This window comes from Culex pipiens, chromosome 2, assembly GCF_016801865.2.
Source record: "Culex pipiens pallens isolate TS chromosome 2, TS_CPP_V2, whole genome shotgun sequence".
In the NCBI taxonomy this organism is placed as follows: domain Eukaryota; kingdom Metazoa; phylum Arthropoda; class Insecta; order Diptera; family Culicidae; genus Culex; species Culex pipiens.
Window position 1 is genome coordinate 223,560,055 of NC_068938.1, and position 23,319 is coordinate 223,583,373.

The 23,319-nt window shown below is 38.5% G+C and overlaps 2 protein-coding genes across 7 annotated transcripts; one reads left to right on the forward strand and one right to left on the reverse strand.

Annotated features, from left to right (window-relative positions):
* The first annotated feature begins 214 nt into the window (after positions 1–214).
* Positions 215–15,709, forward strand: LOC120428247 (heat shock factor protein). 6 transcript variants are annotated; one of them, XM_039593229.2, is made up of 9 exons: positions 215–482; positions 7,023–7,131; positions 7,193–7,769; positions 7,938–8,027; positions 8,337–9,317; positions 9,377–9,482; positions 10,032–10,109; positions 10,279–10,447; positions 14,695–15,709. In XM_039593229.2, exons 1-9 carry the CDS (start codon positions 378–380, stop codon positions 14,862–14,864), a joined length of 2,385 nt encoding a protein of 794 aa, XP_039449163.1. In that variant the 5' UTR covers positions 215–377; the 3' UTR covers positions 14,865–15,709. The 6 variants fall into 6 exon arrangements, with proteins under 6 accessions (XP_039449163.1, XP_039449167.1, XP_039449164.1 ...); XM_039593233.2 differs by lacking the exon at positions 14,695–15,709 and adding an exon at positions 10,794–10,935; XM_039593230.2 differs by lacking the exon at positions 7,938–8,027 and having other exon boundaries at positions 8,295–9,317.
* A 2,238-nt stretch (positions 15,710–17,947) lies between these two features.
* Positions 17,948–21,417, reverse strand: LOC120428251 (F-box/LRR-repeat protein fbxl-1-like). The gene is made up of 4 exons (XM_039593241.2): positions 21,263–21,417; positions 21,102–21,185; positions 18,445–20,279; positions 17,948–18,385 (listed from the first exon to the last, which is right to left on the reverse strand). Exons 2-4 carry the CDS (start codon positions 21,174–21,176, stop codon positions 18,181–18,183), a joined length of 2,115 nt encoding a protein of 704 aa, XP_039449175.1. The 5' UTR covers positions 21,177–21,185; positions 21,263–21,417; the 3' UTR covers positions 17,948–18,180.
* Positions 21,418–23,319: the final 1,902 nt, after the last annotated feature.

Sequence of the window (23,319 nt, forward strand, 5' to 3'; positions counted from 1 at the left end):
TTTTTCCTTGACTTTTCCTAAAACACAATTAAAAAGGTATAGTTTGCTACATCATTCCAACAAGATTTCCGAGCATTACTTTCTACCCATCTTTTAGCAACCCGTTCACCCTTTGACCACGACGAGTGGCGATGCTCTCAATCTGTCACACCGCATTCAAAAACGCAAATCTGACAACACTGCGGCCCAGCTCGTCAGCTGTCAAACGCATTTTGTTTTCGTCTGGCAGTCTGTGAGAGAACACGTTCGAGTCAAGTCGCGTAAATTAAATCGCACCAGTGTGTTAAAGTGAGAGGAGAAAAAAAAAGTGGAATTTTTCATTTTGCACCGTACAAGAACAATATTTCAAAACCGTAGAAAAACTAGGCGCACCCGTGATGCACACGTTCAGTGAAACAGGTGCCGGTGTTCCGGCCTTCCTGGCCAAGCTGTGGCGGCTGGTCGAGGATCCGGAAACGAACGATCTGATCTCCTGGAGCACGGTAAGAAAATCCGACGTCGAGCCCGTCGTGAATTTGGTCGACGAAGGCAGCAAATAAAAATGGCCGACGTCTGTTTTTGCGTAGAAAATGTTCGACCCGTCGGGGGGCGATTTTTTTTCGGGAAAACTTGTGCAAAATTGTGCTAAAAGTGTTGGAAAAGTGGTTTTCCCGGTTGCGGAAGAGGAATTTTCCAGGATTTTGGCTGGTTTGGGTGGTTTTTCGGGTTTTGTTTCCCGTCGTCACTACGTCACGATGACACCAATGACGACGGCTTTTTGCTTGTTGTGTTGTGTTTGTGGGTGTTTTCGGAAGGACGTAACTGTTGTTTTGTAATAAATTTATTTACTTTTATCGATTTTAAATTCACATCAGGTTAAAAACAAGTGTTAATTGTTTTTTTGAAAGTATTTTTTAATATTGCCTTTTTAAAAATCGATATCTTGTTCAAAACAGTTAAAAAGAGTACAAAACATAAATAAGCTTTTCTCAGTTATTATCTCCGTACCCTCTATCTTCCAAATTAGCACAAAGTGCACCTAATTTTCCTTATCTCAATTTTTCGGTTCATTTTTGGCAGTTGTTTTTTTAAGAACCAGAGGCAAGCCTCTGCGCGTGGCGTCGTTACGCGTTGGATTTAATCATGTTTTTGTTGCGTATAGAGCTATCTAAGCCCGATCTCACACACACTAGCACACCATTTGTTTTGCTGGCCGGTACAAAATTTAACCTCACTTTTTTCGTGTACGTACACGCAATACATGCGCACGTAGATAACTCTATATTGTGGAACTGATAGATATTGTATTAGGCCGATGCAAATATTTAAAAAAGTTTTTGTCCCTCGGCCCTGGCCGAGGTCAAGGGGGGGGGGGCAAAAAAATAAAAAAATATAAAAATTTCAATAACAAGCCATAGTCTTCACATTTAAATGAAAAAAGTGTTTTAAAATGCCTTTTACACTAGTTCAGTTGTTTTGCAATCATTAGTTTTCAAAAAATCTAAGATCTGACAAAAACAAAAAAATGATCGAAAAAAAAGATTTTGCATCGAAAATTTTCAAAAAATCTTAAGATTTTTTAATAAACCCAAACATGCTAAAAATGATTTTAAACGCAGGAGAATGTATTTTAATTTGATTTCAGCTGGTTGCACTTGAATTTTCATTGAAATTTTGAAGTTTATTGTAAAAATATTTTTTTTGCCCCCTGATTTTTCGGGCCAATTTTGAAGGGGGGGGTGACAAAAACTTTTAAAAATATTTGTACCAGCCTTATTGTAGATTTTTTTAGCTGGGGTATTAAAATGCCCAAATAGCAAAATAAGGAAATGTTTACGGGAATATTAGAAAAAAATCTTTTAATCAGAAAGTTTAAGCCAGTTTGGATATGACCATTTATTTTTAGTAATTGATGTAAACATCTGTTTTTGTAAAGTGGGTTTGGCCAAGTAAATAAATAAATAAAAAAGACATGTTAAAATTTTTAAACATTTTAAAAATGGGTAATTTCAAAATATAAAAACAAAAATTTAAAAATTAACACAAAAATTCTAAAATGAAGAAATTACTATAAAAAAGTTCAAAATACATATTCTAAAATTTAAATACGTATTTATGAATTTAAACATTGTTTTAAATTAAAAAAAAAACAAAAAATTTAAAATTATTATTACTTTTTTCTGGTACAAATTTGTTTAAAATTTTTTGTCAACCGTGTTGAGATGATTTAATCTTTTGTTTTTTTTTTTGCTTTAAATCCGTATTTTGGTTCAGTTTGGCATTCTTAACAACCCTACTACTGCCCTTGTTCGCATAAATGTCCCATATGCAAAAACAGGAAGGTGAGAAAAACGCAAGGCATGTTTTCTGTAATGTTTACATCTGTTTTTGGAAAGTGGGTTCGGCCAAACTAATAATTAAAAAAATACATTTTAAAATTCAAACATTCAAAACTTTGAAATTTTCAAATCTGAAAAAAAATATACAAAAATTTACACAAAGAATTCAAAAAATTTTAAAATAAAATTTAAACATTATTTTGAAAAAAAAAACTAAAATTCAAAAAAAAAAAATATACTTTTTACTTTATTTTATTTTATCATTGTCATAAGCTGGTACAAATATGTTGAAAAGTTTTTGTCAACCGTGTTGAGACGATTTAATTTTTTGGAAAAAAATATTTTTGTTTTAAAACCATGGAGGAAGGTTGGCAACATTGCCCGCGTGCAGTTGTTTGTTATGTGTGGCTTCGAGTTTTCGTGATTTCTTCGTGTTTTCGGTAGTTTCCGGTATCGGTTGTACATTTTAATGTTGAATAGTTGAGCATAGATGCTCGGGAAAGTGAAAGTTTTGTGAAAATCGAGGATTTCTGGATGATTTCTTTGAAAATATTGCTTGAGTAGCGGTGTCACTGTCTTCTTCTTCCTTTTTCCATGGTGGTGCAGTCGGTGCGTTGCAAAAAAAAACGTGTTGTGAAGTGTCATTCGGTGAACTCACTTTCCTGCAGGGCAGGGCAACTTTTGTTGACGTTTTTGGGTTTGTGTGTGTAAAGGAAGGGATTGATGGATCAAAATCATGCGAAGAGGTGTGGGCCATGTATGATCGAGTTTGTGTTGGTTGGAGTATTTAACTAGGCTGGTATGCAGTGGAAAACTTCAACGATATCAAAGGAGGTTGAGCCGGTGCAATGCTGCGTTCATTTTGCACAGTGGCAGTCGTCTTCCTGCGATGCATGGCAAGAAAGCGTCTTCTGATCGGCCGGAGGCACGGGAGAGGATAATATAGAACGGTAGGGGCTAAAGAGGGTGCGTTCTGGTGGTAAGTTTGTCCTTGGTTTCAGAGCGGGCCTTGTATGTATTGTTATGGTAAGTCCTTTTCTTTTTCTAATTGTGATAAAGCATCGTAATATTAAATTCAATATCATATCCTATCTGTTGAATTCGGCAAAAACTTGCATAATTTATGTGAATAAAACAATGTTTCTTCCATAAAATAATGTCTTTCCATCTCATCAACAGAGAGCGAGTTGTGGCGCTTTAACCACGGCAAATAGTGTCCTGGGCATCTGTGGAAATACAATGTCCCATCCCCGAGGGTCCCGGAGCACCAAAACTTCTTAGCATGGTGGCTCCCAACGATTCGTAACTCAAACAAACAGGAACGTGAGCGGGGGATCCCCACGTTTCTTCCTCCCCTGTAGATTCAGAACTGTATTGCTGTTTGAACATTCGTGTTCAAACTCAATCCAATTCAACGAATCATCTTTGCGGTTAACTTTACGCAGTAGGCCTGGCCGCTTTAACGTTTGTGATGTTTCAAAGCAATTTATTGCATTGGGGCACTGCAATTGTTAATAATGACAAGAGGATGCTAGGCGTTAATCAACCTAAGGCATTTTCCAGGATGCCCTCGAAAGACTGGCTGCGCTAGGGTTAGATTAGATTAGATTAGATTAGAAAAAAATATTTTTGTTTTAAAACCGTATTTCGGTTCAGTTTGGCATCCTTAACAACCCTATAGAAAAACTACGGTGAAATTTGCCCGGAAAACGGAAAAAAAATCACTTATCTGAAAATCTCCTTATAAAACCGGGTTTCGTGCTAACTATTTTAACAGTTGGAAAACCCGCCTTAGCTTATATAATCTACATACTTTGAGCTTAAACCAGCAGAGTTTGTGTGCGAGCTTCGTCGGAGGATGACAGGATCAAGCCTGCGCATCCTCTGGTGAAAAAAAAGAAGTGAAAAAGAAGAAAAGCTGACGAGTTGATTGGGTTGCGGGGGTTGAATGAAGTGATACACAAATGCCATTTATTAACCATTAAATACGCGCTGATCCCTGTTTTGCCAGATGGGATTGGAAGTTTAAAGATAGTTCGAGGACCCGTCTGGTTCTTGTTCTATGTTTAGGCGGGGCCAGACAATGCCCAATGACCTCGGAATTGGGCCGCTAGGATCTCTGCCATTCTGAAATGGGTCATTGGAAGCAGCGCGAGGGCTGTCACCACCTAATATCCGGGACTGAGATATGTTGTATCAGCATTTTGGATTGGACCACACACACACACACACACACACACACACACACACACACACACACACACACACACACACACACACACACATACACACACACACACACACACACACACACACACACACACACACACACACACACACACACACACACACACACACACACACACACACACACACACACCCACACACACACACACACACACACACACACACACACACACACACACACACACACACACACACACACACACACACACACACACACACACACACACACACACACACACACACACACACACACACACACACACACACACACACACACACACACACACACACACACACACACACACACATGCAGTGGAGAAAAGTTGAATTTTATTTGTGTTCTTTTGTGCCCTATTCGTGTTCCAATCATGCATGTTCATCTGGAGCATTACCTTTTGAATTATTTATATTTTTCACAGCTTCCTGGAATCATCTTTAAATTAACTGATCATATGTATTTATCTATGCACTTTATGATTTATTTATATTGTTATATTATTCCTTGTCCTGTTCCTAATCCTTTATCATACCATTTCCCCATATAATATATATTGAAATTGCATAAACTAACGATACTTTTAAAAATCAGCATCTGGAGCATTTGTTTTTAAATAATTGATTTTTTTTTACAGCTTCCAGGAATTATTTTCAAATTTACTGTTGATATGTACATTTATCAATTCACCATATGATTTATCTTATTCCTTTTCTTTATCTTATCATTTCCTCATACCGTAAACGATCAAATTGCATAAATTAACGACACTTACTAAAAAAGCAAGGGAACCATTTAGAGCATTTGTAATTGAAAAAAAAAGCTATTCTTTTACAGCTTTCTGGAACCATCATGATTATATAAATTATCATTACAAAATGTTATGCTTTTACAGCTTCCTGGAATCATCTTGATTATATTTATTATACTTATTATATTTATTATATTTATTATATTTATTATATTTATTATTTATTATTATTACAAAACTATATGCTTATTAGATAATACACTACAGACTCACACTTACACTTACAAACTTCCAATACATTTTATACATTACGAATTCAACCATTTTCATCGGCCCGATGAAATTCCCCTAACCCCCATTCCAAACCTCCCAAAAAATATTCCGTTCACTTTTAAAAGTCGCATGGGTTCCCTGCACTTTTGCCACTAGTGAACAACAAAAACATTCCCTCCCAAATCCCCACGGGACTGTATGGGCGTAGCCTTGGAGCACAGTGTGGAAATTTACGTTCTTAGATATTTTTGGTTGTACCGGGCAGCAATCAAATTGTCTAAGAATATTGAATTGACCATTGTGGCACCCCCTACAGCGTGGTGCAGACCCGTTATGCTATGCTATGCTATGCTATACTTTGAGCTTAAACCAGCAAATGCGAGAAGAGACTACCTGCATAAAAGTTCGGTAATATGTTTTCTGCTACTTTTGCACTCCTTTCTAACCTACAAATCAAAACGGCGTAAAACCTAATACAGTCCAGACTCGATTATCTGAAGCCTCGATTATCCGAAGGTTTGCATGGGACTCCGAACAATCGAATCAGTAAAAAAAAGCGTTTTTTTTCTTCTTATTTTTAATTCGAGTTCTGCGACCCCATTTTAGTTAAATTTGAATAGTTGATTGTCTATAAAATTAAAAAATGTATTTTTTCAATATTTCATCACCGCCATTTAGGCCGCCATCTTGGATTTAAAAATTATAAATTACTTTAGAGGTCATACTTGAGCTCAACACAAAAATAAGACATCAAAAATGTTTTTTTCGTGATTCGATTATCCGAAGTATAATCTTGCCAAGGCCTTCGGATAATCAAGTCTGGACTGTATACGCAAGAGGTTGAAAGTCATGATTTTGTAAATGAATGATAGAAAAAACTATCTTTTGATGATTTCTGCATCAAAATATCAGAGTATATATCGACCGTCACTATAGCTTGTGAGTTATCTTCTTGTCGTGCTTGCCAGCAAGGGCATTCGCTTTCTATCGCTCCTTCTCTTTTCGTAGTTCACGCTCGCTCGACGATGATTTTTTTGTTTTCTCAAATAACCGCAAGCAGGAGGATTGTGATAACGTTCCGTAAAACTGCGTTGCTTTTTTGTGCGACTTTTGTTGCTACGCTCTGTTGAGCGAATGAGGTAATGAGAGAGAAAAAGATAATTTCACCAGGAATTGTGTAAATACATGATAGAGACCGGCAGTTCTTTCGGCCAAGAATTTCGCTACGGAGTGGGAGATGGGATTTCGGGCAAGCTGTGAACTGAAAGTTCGATATTTTTACAAAACCGTTGATTTTGTTTTCCATAAAAATGATAATATCATGGAAGAAAATATTTTAGTTGAGTTTAGGTCTCGAAATCGAACCAATTTATTTAGTAAATATTGAAAATTGTAGGAAAAATTTACTAGAATTAATTTTGTTCTCCTCTCTTTTCAGGATGGCAGGAGTTTCATCATTCAGAATCAGGCACAGTTCGCCAAAGAGCTGCTGCCGTTAAATTACAAACATAACAATATGGCCAGCTTCATTCGTCAGCTGAACATGTGTAAGTAGTTTTTGGTCCTGTTATAGGCGATACTAAGGCGAAACCCCCTTTCCCCTTCCAGACGGGTTCCACAAGATCACATCGATCGACAACGGTGGCCTGCGGTTCGACAAGGACGAGATGGAGTTTACGCATCCGTGCTTCCAGAAGGACCACCCGTACCTGCTGGAGCACATCAAGCGCAAGATTGCCAACTCGAAGCAGCAGCAGCAGCAACAACAACAGCAGCAGCAGGACGACAAAAGTTCCACCAAGGTGGAGGCCGTCAACCGGGTGCTGTCCGAGATGAAGAACATGCGTGGCCGGCAGGACTCGCTGGACTCGCGCTTCTCCACCATGAAGCAGGAGAACGAAGCGCTGTGGCGTGAGATTGCCATTCTGCGCCAGAAGCACATGAAGCAGCAGCAGATTGTGAACAAGTTGATTCAGTTTTTGGTCACGATCGTGCAGCCTTCCCGCGGTGGGCTGGGCTCGATGAACGGCAATGGCAACAACAAGCGCCGGTTCCAGCTGATGATAAACGACGCGCCGCCGACGACGCCGGCGAAGGTAAAGAAGACCGGCGGGGAGGGCGCCACGATTCAGGAGTTGGGCGAGGTGCTCGAAGAGGTTGCCTTTGAGAACGAACAGGACTTGTTGTGAGTATCGGGTGGTTGGGTCAGCTTGGTTTGATGATTAACATAGAGAGAGCAGGGTTTCGTGGATTTCGTTTTGTTTGTTGCTGGCGTTTAATGATTTTTGCAGCTAATGCTGAAACGAAACCTGGGTTTATTGATGGTATTGATATGTACTGTACATGCTTCTAGGTCGCAGAGTAAAAACAAGAAAGAAAAACCGACGGCGGGTAACGGTAAAGTTAGGAGCGAAAAGTCAAAAGACTCGAAAGAATCGGCCAGGTAACGCTGTCTTCTCATTGCATCTGTATAGCCTTCGAGTAGACGTTGCTCCTTCTTATTATGTTAACATGAATCCTCCGCTTGTTGTGTCCCCCTTGATAAAAAAAATTACTTGTTTTCATACTCTGATTGGATTGCTATAATTTTTTGAGTGGTTTTTAGTTCGTTCCTGTTCTCACAAAAATCATAAAATCCGCTGTCAGCAGTACTGTTAGCACTGCAATGTTTAAAACAACCCAACACACATCTCTAATTTTTACCAACTAGCGGTACTTTCAATTACTTGATCGCCCTTCATAATCACCGTAGGACATCCGAGGTTCCGGAAGTTACGTCTCCAATTTCGATAGCGCAACAGTCGCCGTACCGGTCGGACAGTGTCAACGAGGTCATCGAGGAGGTGACCAGCCCGATGTCGTATTACGGCGGCCAGCAGGAGCAGATCGCCATCAAGCGTGAGCACGTGGACCGTACGCGACGCATGACCGGACCACAGGAGGAGGAAGGCGGCAACGTCGTCGACGACGGGTCGTACGACGATGAAGGCTATCTGGTTGATCACGTGGAGGAGTTCGAGGCGGGAACGTCCCAGCTGTACAACGACTCGGACATGTTGGTAACGCCCATGGTCATCAAGGAGATGCAAAAGCAAGAACAACTCAAGCAAATGCAACAGCAGCAGCAGCAGCAACAGCAGAAGGCAGTTTCCAAGGGGGAAAGCCTGTTGAAGATTAAGAAGAATGGCGCTATTCACAAGGCCCAGAAGAGTCTTTTGACGAACAACAAGCATGCCGAGTCAAACAGTGGCAAGAAGATGCACCACGTCGGCGTCGGCAAGACCATTTCATCAAACGAGCAGTCCGGCACCAGTGCGGCAGGTCCCTCCGGGATGGGCAACTTTGTGACGGATTCCATACCGACCACGTCCATCGGGTACGGCATGAACGACTTTATCGTGAATGACCAGGTGCCGAGCGATCTGTTCGACGACAACGACAGCCAGATGGAGAAGGAATCACCGATGCTGGGCGTCGGGTTCAACTTTGATGGCGGATTCTACAATCCGAATGTGAACATCAATGAGATGAAGGGCCGCCAGCAGCAGCTGCTTCAACAGCAGCAGCAGCAACAACAACAGCCCCAATCGCAGGCCGCAGGTCCAAGCCACGAGAGCAACCTGCAGGCCGATGACGAGGACGATCTGAACGGTGGTGACGAGTCGGACAAAGCTGGACGGACCTTAGCCAGGTTTGTTAGCAACGACAGTGACATGAATAAACTTAACACGATGTAAGTGCTAGGGTGTAAGTTCTGGTTGTTCAAACGCTTGGAAATTTCCCTACTTTCAGCATCGATTACGGACATCACATCGACACCGTACAGACCGATTTGGACTCGCTGAAGGATTTGCTGAAGGGCGAAGGATATCAGTTCGATGCCAACACGCTGCTCGGGGTAAGTTTCTGACCGATTAGGGCGTTTGCTTGTTGATGCTGATAATTTGAAAATTTTAAGTTTGCTTTCCCAGAGCATGTTTGTTTAGATTTGGAAAACGAATTAATTTTCAAAAAAATACAAAAAAATTATCGAATAAAATAATTGTTTGGTCTGCATATCAATGATATGAAAGAATAAAAAACAATTAAATTTAAACGCGCGTAGTAATTTGGAATAAATATTTGAAAATGTAGATTTGTCTAAAAATTCAGCTTTGCCTATTTTAAAGGTTCGTAAATTTGCACTGCTGATAATTTGATGCTTTTCTTTTTATTCCTTTGAAAAAAAATTAAAAATAAACAAAAAACTACAATAATAAAACATAAAACAAAAATTACCAAAAATAAAAACTCAACTGTGATGCCACAACTGATGACTTCTGATGAATCGCAAACACAAACACACGTTGACGAATAAAAATATCCACCCTTAAATCAAACAAAATGTACCAAAACTGTTCTAAACAACGCATAAAAAAAAAACAAAATGATTGAAAACGCATTTTAGACGACTGGCGGAAACGGTCCGCAGTTTGGCAGAGTTTATTTCGCACCGTCCGCATTTGACACTGATGCCCTGAACAAGGTAGCTATGCCATCACTAATCTTCTGTTGCTACATTTAGTAATTTTCGAGGAATCTACCAAAAAAAAGTTCGAGTAAAAAAAAATCTGCTTACTTTGAAACTCGCATCGTTGGTCCTCTTTTCCAAAAAACATGCTCCAATTTCTTTAAACTCCTCTTCCCACTTTTAGCTCTTTGCCGGAAACGAGGACCTCTTGGGGTACGACTTCCCGATGAACTTGCCCGACGCGGCCAGCGTGACCGACGCGCAAAAGAGAAATATCGCAGTCGGCGGAGCAGGAGGTGGTGCAATTACGGCCGGCGTGTCCTCGTCAAACTCGGCCAGCAACGGCAGCGGAGGTAAGCAGAGCCCTCTCCGGGGTCGAGTTCGTTTTATTTTTTTAAACTGATTTTTTGTGAATGGTGTCCGCAAGACGCACAGAAAAGTCGATTCGATTGGAGTAATTTTAACGTTTTTAATTTTCACTCATTATTATTTGTCCAATTCTTTTCTCGAGTAACTTTTATTCAACGAAAGTGAAGTTTGATGCCAATGATTTTACTGTAATTTCTTTCAAATGAGTCACAATTGCCCCGTGAGATATTGTTTATATTGATATTGAATATATATTTCGCCGTTGACTAACAAACTCACGCCCGCCTTCCCCCCCTTACAGAATAATCAAGCTGTGACTTTTCTCCACAGGAATGTCTAAATTGTCGACGTTGCAAAACTGTGGTTGAAAGTGGTGGTCTCTCTGTTGTGGTTGGTTGTGCTTAATGCTTAATGGCAGGCAAAACTCTGGGAATTGTGGTGATGAAATGTGTATTCTAGCTAGGATTGGAAACCGCGCAAAAAGGCAAGACTGGCGTTAATAAGTTTATCCAGGTATATATCCCTCTCACTCAATGCAAAAAAACAATCAAAAACGCTCTTTTTTCCATTGATGCAAACATGCTGGTTCCAATGAACGTCTAATTTTTACAATAAATCGAATGGTCGTTTGTCTGTCATTTGGGCTCTCAACAAAAACAAAAAAAAAAAAAAACTGGTGTGAAACAATGCGCGTCTGACTTTGAACGAGAATTTCCGGTGTCGATTGTAAATCTAATTTGTATTCTTTTGACCGATTATTTTGCTAACGCTGTCACCCTAATTACTGCACCCGATTTTACATGATATTTAGATTCACAGGCAAACAAACGTAAACATCTAGCAAAATCCGTCAACCAACAATTTAACGGTGTGTTTGAATGATCAGAAACTCACCACGGCAACTTTGAACTCACCACAGCCCATTTAAACGCGTTCGCCAGTTGTTTCAAACTGTATGCACTACTATAATTTTCGCGTGGAACTATATGCGTTCACAACTAGATGGCTCTAGTGAGGGGTGATTGATGGATTTTCGGTATTCAATAATTTACGTCTGTTTGGCTAAGATATAGCGGTCGGGTGCGATAGTTAACGTGGCAGTTCAAACTCAATTTTTAAAAAAATCTGACTTTACCCTGACTGACTTCTGTAGGTGACAAAAATGAAATTTTCCGGAAGCATTTCACATACGAAATTAAAAAAATAGCTTAAAATTTTTCCTTTTGTCTGTAATAACATCTTTTTAACATTTTCTTTTATTTCAAAAAAAAAATATGTAAAAACTATACCTCCATCAAATCATTAAGAGTAAATCTAGGAAATTATTTAAAAACTACAAATTTCGTTTCGTCAAAAAGCTTCTGAAGCTTATAAAAGCATTAAATTTTACTGCTATGTTCTCATCAAGAATTTCAGTTTAAACTCATACACTAATAACAATTATTTAAAAATAAACATAAATATGCACCAAATCACAAGTACCTTGAAAAATCCAACATTTCAAAAGGCGCCACTTTCTAGATTATTATGTGTTCTAAAAGCACTCCTCATAACCTACCTTCCCAAAAGTATGTTTTATAATGTGCAAATTGTGACAATTTTTGTAAAAAAATAGTGTGATCTTAATAGTGATTTAAAAAAAAAGTAATATAAACAATATCTCTGGCGACAGCTTTGCCTGTTCATATAGCCCTGTCACACCCTCAAAACTAAAAAGGCTACATGAACTTTGTGACGAGAAAAAGGCATCGACAATTAGGCAAAGGGTAGACAGTAAATAAAATCATGGTAATATTACATCTGGGAAGGGGTACATCTTTTTTGTCAGAAAAAATATGTAATTTTGCCTCTGAAAATGTGTAATTTTACCACTTTTCTGGTGTAATGTCACTTTTTAAGTCTAAATTGTGGTAAAATTACACCATAAAAGAGGTAATATTCAACCTTCCAAAATTACACCTTCCAAATTTACATTACTTTTTACTGTGTTTTTTTTTGTGTGAAAATTTTATTATTTTACAAAAAAACTTGAATAAAGTTAAAAATCAAACAGAATTCGTTTGATATGTACCCATATTGCAAATTATGAAAATTTGAGTATTTTCGAAAAATTAGATGTTTTGTGAAATATTGATTATCTTACAAAAAATTATTAAGGTGAAAATACATTCAAAATTTTGCTCACATTGCAAATTATAAAAATTTGACAATTTAAAAAAAATACGATATTTTGTATAAAAATTCGAACGTAACAAAAAAAATATAGTAAAAATGGATACAAAAATTCGCCTCGTTTGAAAATTTCAGTATTTTAGTAAAAGTATGATATTTTGTGAAAATTTGAGAATTTTATAAAAAAAACTTACTTTATTAGAAAAATGCATCGAAAATTTAGCAGTGTTTTGAAAATTTGAGAATTTTGTGTTTTTTTGAGTACTTATGCTTTGAAATTTATTTTTGGTCGATGCAGACCATTCGACCCTGTCTAAATATTTTTGAAAAATTGAAAATTGATTGTTTCTGGGGCCTCCAAACTTCATGCTTCCACTCGAGTTGATCATGTGCAGTAATTTTTGTCAATTGTTGTGGGTCAGTATCAACGTTATCGTCCAGATAACAACATTCTTACACAGTCCAGACTCGATTTCCCCGCCGCCTCGATTATTCGAAGTTTTGATTTTCCGTAGTTCGATTATCCGAAGGTATGTATGGGGCTTGAGACACGTCCAAACATTATTTTTTCGTTTTTTTTCTTGTTTTAAACATGAAATTTGAGTTCTGTGACCCCATTTTAGTCAAATTTGAATATTTGATTACTTATTAAAATAATAAAATGCATAATTTCAATATTTCGTCACCGCCATTTTGGCCGCCATCTTGGATTTTTTTCGTGATTCGATTATCCGAAGTGAAACTTTTCCGAGGGCTTCGGATATTCCTATCCAGGTTTTTAAGCGAAGATGGCGTTCTAATGGTGAACGCCCGAAATGTCAAAATCGCGCAGTAGCACCAACATAAGAAAAAAAAATGTGGCTGTCATGCCATTGCACACTTTTTTCGCAATGTTGGTACCAATGCGTGATTTTGACATTTCGGACGTTCACCATTCGAACGCCATTTTCGCTTAAAAACCTCGATACTGCCGTTCTACGCATAACTGTCCCATGTTCAAAAAAGTGCAACTGAGAAAAACGCGATTGAAATTTTTCGACCGATTTTTGTGTTTCTACGCATAATTGTGTACTAAAGCCCTATGTCAATTTTTATGTACAACGGTAAAAAACACGATTAAAAACCATTTCTGATCACTTTTTTTCATTTTAATGCAAATTTTTTTTTTGACAAGACAACATTTTTTCGATGGATGAACTATGGTCCCCTTGGAACATTTTTTCGATGGATCAACTATGGTCCCCTTGGAACGAGCTGTCAAGTAGGAACTTTTCTGTCAAGAAGGACCGCGAGATTAATTTTTCAAAATTGATTTAAAAATCCATTTTAAACTCTTTGTGGTCGTACAAAGGGTCATTGTACTCAGAAAAATAAGCTTTATCGCTGTAAACAATAATATCAGCAATCTAAGCTTAATTTAAGGACCCATTTGTCCCATTTGAATTATTTCAGTATTTGGATAATTCTTGCCCCTTCCTGAGATGTTTGAAATTGAAAATAGATTTTTATATGTTGTTTTTGGCTATAACTAAAAATGTCTTATGTCACTATAGCTTGATGAGCTATACAAATGTCTGTTTTACAACATCGCATCATGATTTTCTAAAATGTATAACATGGCAATATTTCGTGCAAAACGCACCCTTTTTGTTAATCTTCCGGATTTTAGCCAAAATTGTATTTTGTATATCACTTTTGGTGGTTTTGTAAAACTCATCAATTTTAAAGTATTATCTAGTGTAAAAAAACTAATCTTGAACAAAATTTCGACAGCATTTTTTTGACAATTTTCACAAAATTTACCTCAATGATTGTTAAATATTTTGGACAAATAGACTGATTCTTTTTTAACTTTCCTGACAACTTCTATTTTTTCCAAATTTTTCACAAATCGACACCATGAAATGTGCAAATGAGAGAGAGTGTGCGTGCTAGCGTGTGTGATTTCCGTTTACTTTCTGTTTGGTTCATGTATACTTTTAACTCGTTAAATCCGTACCTTCGTCTAGGGTTTAAACCTGCATAATAACGACCGTTTTTTGTGCGCGTGTGCTTCCAGGTCTTTTAGAATCCGCAGGTATTGCTGCTGGCGGCGATCCGACGAGTCAGCTCATGGCATACAAAAATCCGGGAGGAAACGCGACCACCGTCACCGGTGACTACATCGATCTGAATGAGTTGCTCAATCTCGAGGCTGGCAATGAGGACGAAAATTCCATTCTAATTTAACCGTTGAAAGTAATTTGTGTCTTATAGCGTTTGACCCCGTAAAATGTGAAAGAGAGAGAGAGTGAGTTATTTGTTTTTGTTTTGTTTTTCATTTCTTTTTTATTAAATAACTTGACTAGCTGTGTACGGGAATGAGTAATATGAAAGAAGCCTTTATTTTGTGCATTAAAAGTTTGTAAAAGTGAGCTAAGTGTAAGGACAGGAGTAAAACTTTTTCCCCAGTAGTTAAACTTTCATCAGGAATTGTTCTTTTTGTCTTTGATCAAAATTCGATGCGCTTGAGCGACAATATCAGAGATGCAATAAAAACACACCTTAACCAATAGAACAACCGCCCGCCCGCGTGTAATAATCTCTTCAAGAGAAAGCACCATTCAGATTGACCGTAACGTGGACGACTTTGGATGCGATCGCCGAGAATGAGTCTACAGCGTTGATAGAGAATCCAATCCACAATTTTCAAGCCACACAACCGGATCACAATAATTTCTTAGTCACTAGAACTAACGCGAACCAGCTGTTGGAAGGCCAACAGACACGCTGCTGTACCTGACTGCGAATGAAAACGACCGGTAAAAAAAAACTAACAAACTCCCTAGAATGCAGTATGCACCGCGCTATTCCCGAATATTATCCCCTTTTGCTATTGTTTCCCTTCGTTTTAAGTGACGTAAGTTGAAGAAAACTTGACTCGTAGATTTAAACCGCGCATTTAGTGGTAAATTATGTTCTAATGACAACAAAAAAAAGATAACTAACATTTATTATATCAATTATCCCTTAAATATCGTTTATTGGAAGTATGGAAATTATATTTGAGGTAACCTCTGTTACAAAAAAAGAAAGAACTTTGTACTTGTGTCGTAGAACAAAAAGAAAAATCCTTACAAATTTTTACTTTGGACTTTTAAATCTTTCACTCACGAAATTAAACTCAAATCAACTGATTAAAACTCAATAGGAATTAGGCAACCAAGGTTTGCTCAAAAGTTTGCAAAATTAGTTGTTTTAAAAGTGAATTTTAGCAGCTGTCCTTACGAGAATTATTCGTAAATCTGTATCTCGGCAGGTATTTTCTGATCGATTTGGTGTCTTCAACAAAGTTGTAGGTCATAATGAGAACAAATATTTTTTTAAATTTTTGTTTTGGACAAAAAAGGTATCCTTTAAGATATCTCTTTTTTCAAAATTATTTCTTAATAGCAAAATCTTATTTGCGAAAAGTTTTATTTTAAATTTTAAAGAGAAACGTTTTTTTTAGAAATGTCGCACCATTTTTTTTTTAGAAATCGACGCCAACATTTCAAAAAGCATCATGTACAAACCATGCGTTTTGAGAAAAACGCATACGAATGTTGAGCATCCATTTTCAATTCCCATTTTAATATAAAAGCAAAATAAGATGTTCTAATGATAACAAACGATGAAAAACGTTGCTTTTATTAATACTTGATTATCCAAATACAATAAAACATTATTTCCGTCGTTTTATTTGAGAAAAACAAACATAACTCCTTTTGAAATCACCAACGTCTATATCACCCTGCTGTCATTGAGGGGGACGCTTTGTTATGATTCGTTTTTCTTCGCCGAATGTACATGGCGCTTTGTTCATGATGCTTTTTTTTCGTCACGAGGTTCATGTTGTCTTTTGTTTGACAGGTTGACAGGGCTATATAAACAGGGACGGCTGATGGCAGAGATTTTGTTTATGTTACTTTATTTGAAATCATGATTAAACAGACTTTACTGAAGTAACTTTTGCTCATTTTTGGTGGAGAGGTAGCTTATTAGGAGTACTTTCAGAATATGCAATAACCCAGAAAGTGTCAAAATGTACATGATGCCTTTTGAAATGTTACCGTCGAAATGTCCGATTTGAGAGATTTCAGGTAAAAAACTGTTTATTTTTAAAATATAGTGTCCTAGTACGTATTTTTATTTCTGTCTTATTTTTTTAAGGTAGTTATAAACATTTTCTATAATTTTATTTCTTTCATTACACTTCACAATCGGCTAAATAATGCTGAGACAGACAAATTCAAAAAAAATAAAAAAAGTGACGTGGATTCCCTTTTGAAATATTAGGTTTGATTTTGAAAATAGATTCTAATTTTTAACATTGAAAATCTGACCAAAAGTGGCCAAACCATCGTTAGTCAAAAAATGAAGGCAATTGAAAAATACTTTATACAAAAATATGTTTGCCAATTTTAATTATTTGCAATACCCTAACCTAGCAATTATTCGTCCCACATTCGAAGCTTGATGTATGAACTAATTAATTTGTTCAGCTACCTGACAAATACATCGACACTTTTTCCAAACATCAAAAATATTAATTGTTAACCTAAAAAAAAATGGTCTATAATTAAAAAACGGTGCGATTTATCTAAAAATGTAAAATACTTTTCGCTTGAAAATTAAAGCAACGTTTTTTTTTTCAAAGAAGAGTGCATTTTCAATATTTTCAAAAATCATGAATGAATAATCTGATCTAAGTCAGAAGCATGCTGGTAAGTCTGAGTCTTAGAGTTAGGTTACGCCTAAGCACTGCTCTTTTCAATATTAAGAATTGCAGGGGGAAGGATGCAAGGACATACCGTACCAAACTATCCGATTTATTGTTTGCGATGGTGTTGTGTTGGGTCTGAACACAATGACTGATTCAAAATTAAGATGGTTATTGTATGGAAAGCTCCCAAAACTGTATGGAAACTTGTATGGACGAACCAATAAGGCAAAATGTCATTAGAAAGCTATTTGGTTTACTGTTATGTCAAATCAAGTATTCCGAGAAAAACGCGTTTTAGTGTTTGTCACCGAATCTCCGTCAAGGCAATTTCCCATAAGGGTGGCATATTAGCCGTTTGGTTTTTCGCATTGGCAGCCAAATCTAAACCCTATTTTAGTAAAATTCAAGTTTCAGAAGATGCGTTGGAACATCCTCTACCACCTGGTGCTTCTAACTAGTTTTGTCAAAATTGGATATTAGCCGTTTTTTCAATGGTGGGCAGTTTAGCCTGATAAAAAAAATGATTTTTTTTCTCGCGTGAGGGACTAAACGTTACCAAACAATGAAATACCATGAAACATGTTTTATTCTCTTGTGATTCTACGTACACGCAATAATCTGTTTTACATCTTGTAGATAATAATCGCAACTTATGCAATGATAGTTTCCTTCTTTGTGTTTAAATATTCATAGGTACTGAATGATTTTTGCTCAACAATTTTTCTGTCAGTACAGTAGAAAATAAATAATCAATATAAAAACAACAATCAACAGGCCGCCGGCGTCGAGCAGCAGCAAATATTAAATCCGTTTCGGCATCGGCGGCGGCGGCGGTTTCTTCACAAAGTATCCCGCCTCCCCGAGGTACGGGCCCGGCTTGCTAATGTGCACCGTTTTCAGCGTGGGCACGGACACGAGGCGCAGGTTCGGCTCGGCGCACATGTTCCGACAGCCGCGCACATCCAGCGTGCGCAGCGCCTTACAGTGGATCGCGATGTAGTCCAAGCTGTGTGGGAGAGAGGAAGTTGGCGTTTGTTGAATGAGTGGAATTTTATGATTGCTTACCTGAAATCGCTGAGCTGGAAGCATCGATCCAGCGACAGCGTTTGCAGCCGTTTTAAGTGGATCGCAATCAGCTCGATACTTTTGTCGTTTATGTTGTGGCACTCGCTCAGGTCAACGACCTCCAGCGAGGGGCAGTTCCGAACGAGGGATTTGATTCCGACGATGGAAATCTGCTGGCACTTGGCCAGGCTGAGTTCGCGCAGTTCCTTCAGCTTGAAGGCGTACATCAGCGAAATGTCGGAGAGTTTGTTGCACTGGGAAAGTCGTAGCACGCGTAAGCCTTTGAGTCGATCGATGGACAGGCCGCTGGTGACGGCGTCTTCCTTGAACTCGTTCTGCTGGCAAATCTCCATCATGGCCCGTTTGCGCATCGCGTCGTTGACGATTTCCTGTTCGGCTCGGCTTCGCAGGGAAATTTTGTACAGTTCTTCTGGGGGATTGACCGGTAGTTGGACCGCTGGCATTGGTTCGATTTCGTCTGGATCTTGCTGAGCGGCAGGTTCGATCGTGTTGGGTACGGTCGTTTTGCTGGTTTCAAAGTCCTGCACCTTTTGCAGCATTCCAACGCCGGTCATCGCGCTGTCGGAAATCTTATCGCAATAGTCCAGGTTGAGATGTCTCAACCAGATCAGGTTTTTGAAGATGATCTGCAGACAGAGGTCCGATACGGAGTGGAAGCAGTAGCTGAGGTCCAGGAGGCGCAGTGATGGGAAATTCTCTGCAATTTTGATGACCGAGCTTTCGCACAGGTTTAGGGCACTAACGTACAGCTCAAGTAGAACCGGGTTCGGTCCGGCTGACGCGATACCTTGGATGATACCTTGGCCGGTGACGGATTCACACTCGGAAATGTCCAGTACTTGCAGCTTGCGGAGTCGGACTATCTGTTTGATTCCAAGGTCGGTAAGTGCTCGGCAACGGCGAATTTTCAGCGACTTTAGCTCCGGAAGGTGGGCGCAGATCTTCACCAGACACGAATCTGTGAAGCGCACCGATCGCGAAAAGTCCAGATGCTGGAGCGAACTCTGCTTTTGAACCAGGGTTGATATGCCTGGTTTGGTCAGCTGGTCACAGGAGTTCATGTTGAATGTTTCCAACTGGAGGCTTTCATATCCGGCCAAAAGTTCCAACGCGTCTCCATCGATCAACGTGGAGCTAAAGTTGAGTGACTTAAGCTTATCAGCTTGGCGTTCAATAAACTGTGAAATGTAGTAGAAAGTCAGCACGCTCTCGGAGGCGTCATCCGGTCGGCCAGGGTAGAACTTCCGGTACAGTCCCTTGTGGAACGAAATGTGACACCCGCAGAGGTCAATACTCTCCAAATTCGGCATTAGCGACACGGTCCGCTTGAACAAAGCATCCGAAAGGTACCGATTACAAGCCAAGCTCAATGTGGTCACATTCTGCAGCGTTTCCGCCAATTTGGCCTGATCCGAAGCAGACTCGAACAATCTCCCAGACATTAGCAGCTCGCGACATCCCTCGATACGGAGTGTTCTCAGGTTTGGAACACTCATCAGTATACTGGTGAACGTTTTCTCCCGAATATCGCACGCTTTGAAGCTCAGCTCGTAGATATTCTCGCCAAAGCGACTGAAAAACCGTTCCGTTTCATTGAAATCCACCTGCGACAGGACCACATTCTGAAAGTTGCGCGAACTTTGCAGCAGTCCGCTCACTGGACTCGTCGAGTCGCTAATGTGGGTTTTGTGAAAGGCCAAACAAAGATCGTTTACAAACTGCTGATACTGGGTCGCCTCAAGCCAACGTTTGCACGTTAATCCGACCTGGAACCGATCGCCCGGATTAAGGTATCCAAATATCTCCACCAGAATCTATTTTAGCGCACCGTGGATTAAAAGAAGAAAGAACTTTACTTAGTACTGTGTAGTTTTGTGACGTAGGTGAGATAAGATTACAACAAGGGGAAGTGGGTTAAGAGCAGCAAACAGATAACTCTCGACTCTGATGGTGAGAGAATGTGACGCTTTATTGCTTCCCTGATGCACCCAACCGGCGGTCGCATGATTTTGACGCATGGCGGCATGAAAGTATATCAGAATCTGCATGAAAACTGTCCTCATGCATTTTTTGCGATATAGGGGTATGACATTTTTGCCCGTTACCGACAATTATCGACATTACCGACGGCTTTTTGGTTGTATTTCACAAAAAAAAACCCTTATCAGAACGAGGATTGAACCACCAACTTCTTGGTTATTGATCCGACACGCTACCACCGCGCCATGGATGCTTGATGAAAAGTGAGTGAAAGAGCACCAACATATGCTTCTCTTTGGAGTGTTGCTCGGGGACGGGCCAGCCTTATATGTGTTGGTGAGAACTGCAGATCGCTGAAATATTTACACGCGGGCAAAAATGATCTAGGAACTTGCTGCAAAAAATGTTATAAAATGTGACATTTTCTGCAGCAAATCCACTGTTGCAGATTTTGAGATATATTTTTCCTTTGGGTGTGTTTATCTCTGTCTGGGTCGATGTCTGATTTGATAAGGTGATTCGCGACGAAAATTGTCCAAAAACAACACGTTTGTGCGACTCAATTTGAGCCTCCCTTGTTCACAATATAAAGAAATCAATCAAGTCACGGGATCTACTGTCGGGAACAGTAATTACAACAGAAAAAAAATGCTCACCTCCATCGGCAAATCACTATATTTGGGCCCAAATTCGTCGTAGACATACTGCTGTGGTCCCGTGTTGCTGCTCATGGTGAAAACCTGCGAAAAATAAACATTTTAATAAACGCCATTTAAAAAAAAAACTTCAAATAAAAGAAAAACTCATCCAAACTCACCAAAATTTAAACACCAAAATAAAACCGTGATTATCGATTCGAGAGTTATTGCGTTCACGACGACGACGACCAGAAAAATGCATAACCAGAGGCAAGTGACAGCTGAGTTTTAGTCTCTCATACTACTGTGCGAGCAAGTTAACACTACTAGCGAGTATTCGATACACCGAAACCAGCGCCATTCCATGAATGTGATTTCATGAAACTTGTTGAAAATTTTGCCGTTTTGAAGCTTTTTAAAGCACTAAAATTTTAAAGAAAATCAATTCGAACTTCCAAAACGCAATTTTCCACGCATTACGTAAGCAAGCCATGAGCTGTCTGCTTCACGCGTATTTAATACGCGCTGAAAAAAACACGTGTTCCACCGAGGCGTGCTTTGGGTGCGAGCGCCGTCGCCGACTTGTTTGATTTGGAATGATGGAATCAAAACAGAAGTTGAAACACGCACACCACACAACAGCTGAGAAGGCATCAAGCACTCCTCGCGGGGCGCCTACTGCCACCCCTTTTGATATTGGTGGATGTGTCGGAAAGAAAGGTTTGTGTGTGGTGGAAAAGACACCTTAGCCGCGAGTGTTGGACTGCGATTCTTAATAGCACAATGTTAGTATAAGTTAAATAACAAAATATTTTTAAGATCAATTTTTTAATTTCTCATTAATAAAATTTGTACCAGATTTTATTTAAAGTTTTTTCTCTCCCCCTTCAAAGTTGGCCCGAAAAATCAGAGGGCAAAAAAAAAATTCAAAATCTTCAAAATTTCAATGGAAATTGAACTGCAATCAGCTGAAATCAATTTAAAATGCATTCCCCTGCGTTTGGAATCATTTTTAGCATGTTTGGGTTGATTTAAAAATCTTATGAATTTTTGAAAATTGTCGATGTTTATTATCGCATAATGTTTTTTTGCTATTTTTTTGAAGTACACCTTCCCAGATGTAATATTACCCTGCTTTTTTTTCTGTGTACCTTTTACTCTTTTTAACTTCCACTAAATTACTTAGCTTTCATTCTCAAAGGGTAATTTTGCAGCAATTTTTCACCTTGGCTGTTTTTGTTGAAGTCCCCACCCGCTGATTGATTGGCGTGTAAAGGTTTCCTGATGTGGTTGAAAATTCAAAGGATCAAAACGCATGCTGCGATGCTCGACCTAGGAAACGGCCCAGGGCCAACTTTGATGCTGATGTTACTAGAATGCGGCCGCTGTTCTCACGATGTTGTTTTGGGAATTGAGTGAAATAAGCTGAAATTAAATTAATTAAATCCCATAGCTATTTGCTTTGCATATGAATGAATGGTAAAATATTGCTACAGTATTACAGGAAATATTGTATAAATTTCGAATCTGCAAAAAATTATGTAATCAAAAAACTTCAAAACTTGAACTTCAATTTAAGTGCAAGCAGCTGAAATGAATTCAAAACGATTCTCTCACATTTAGCATCATTTTATGCATGTTTAAATTTATTCAAAAATATTTGGAATTTTAGTGAAATGTTTGCTTCAGCTTTATTAAAAGTTTAAAAATTATGAAAATTCTAAAACTACAAGAAAGTATATTAAAAATATTTTTTAAAAACTGAATATAAATTGTTAAATAACATAACAAAATTTTAAAATTAAGCATACAGTCCAGACTCGATTATCCGAAGGCCTCCGAAATATTTCATTTCGGATAATCGAAACTTCGGATAATCGAATCACGAAAAAAAAAATCGTTGTCTAATTTTTGATTGTTGAGCTTAAGTATAACCCCTTAACTACTCTTAAGTGCTTAAAAAAATTGTAATCCAAGATGGCGGCCAATATGGCGGTGACGAAAGATTTAAAAAATGCATTTGAGTAATTCTCGCTGAAAGTGGACCACTATTTACACAAGGTGCTCAAAAATCAAATGCAATGTACTTTTCCAATAGCCCCCACCAAGTTATGAAAGAAATCATGTTTGGTTGGTTGAATTTTTCCTCATCTCGGCGCCACGAAGCTAAAACATTTTTTTCAATTGGTAATTTTTTGACTTAGGCGTGCCTACAAAATTGCAAATAACTTTGCAA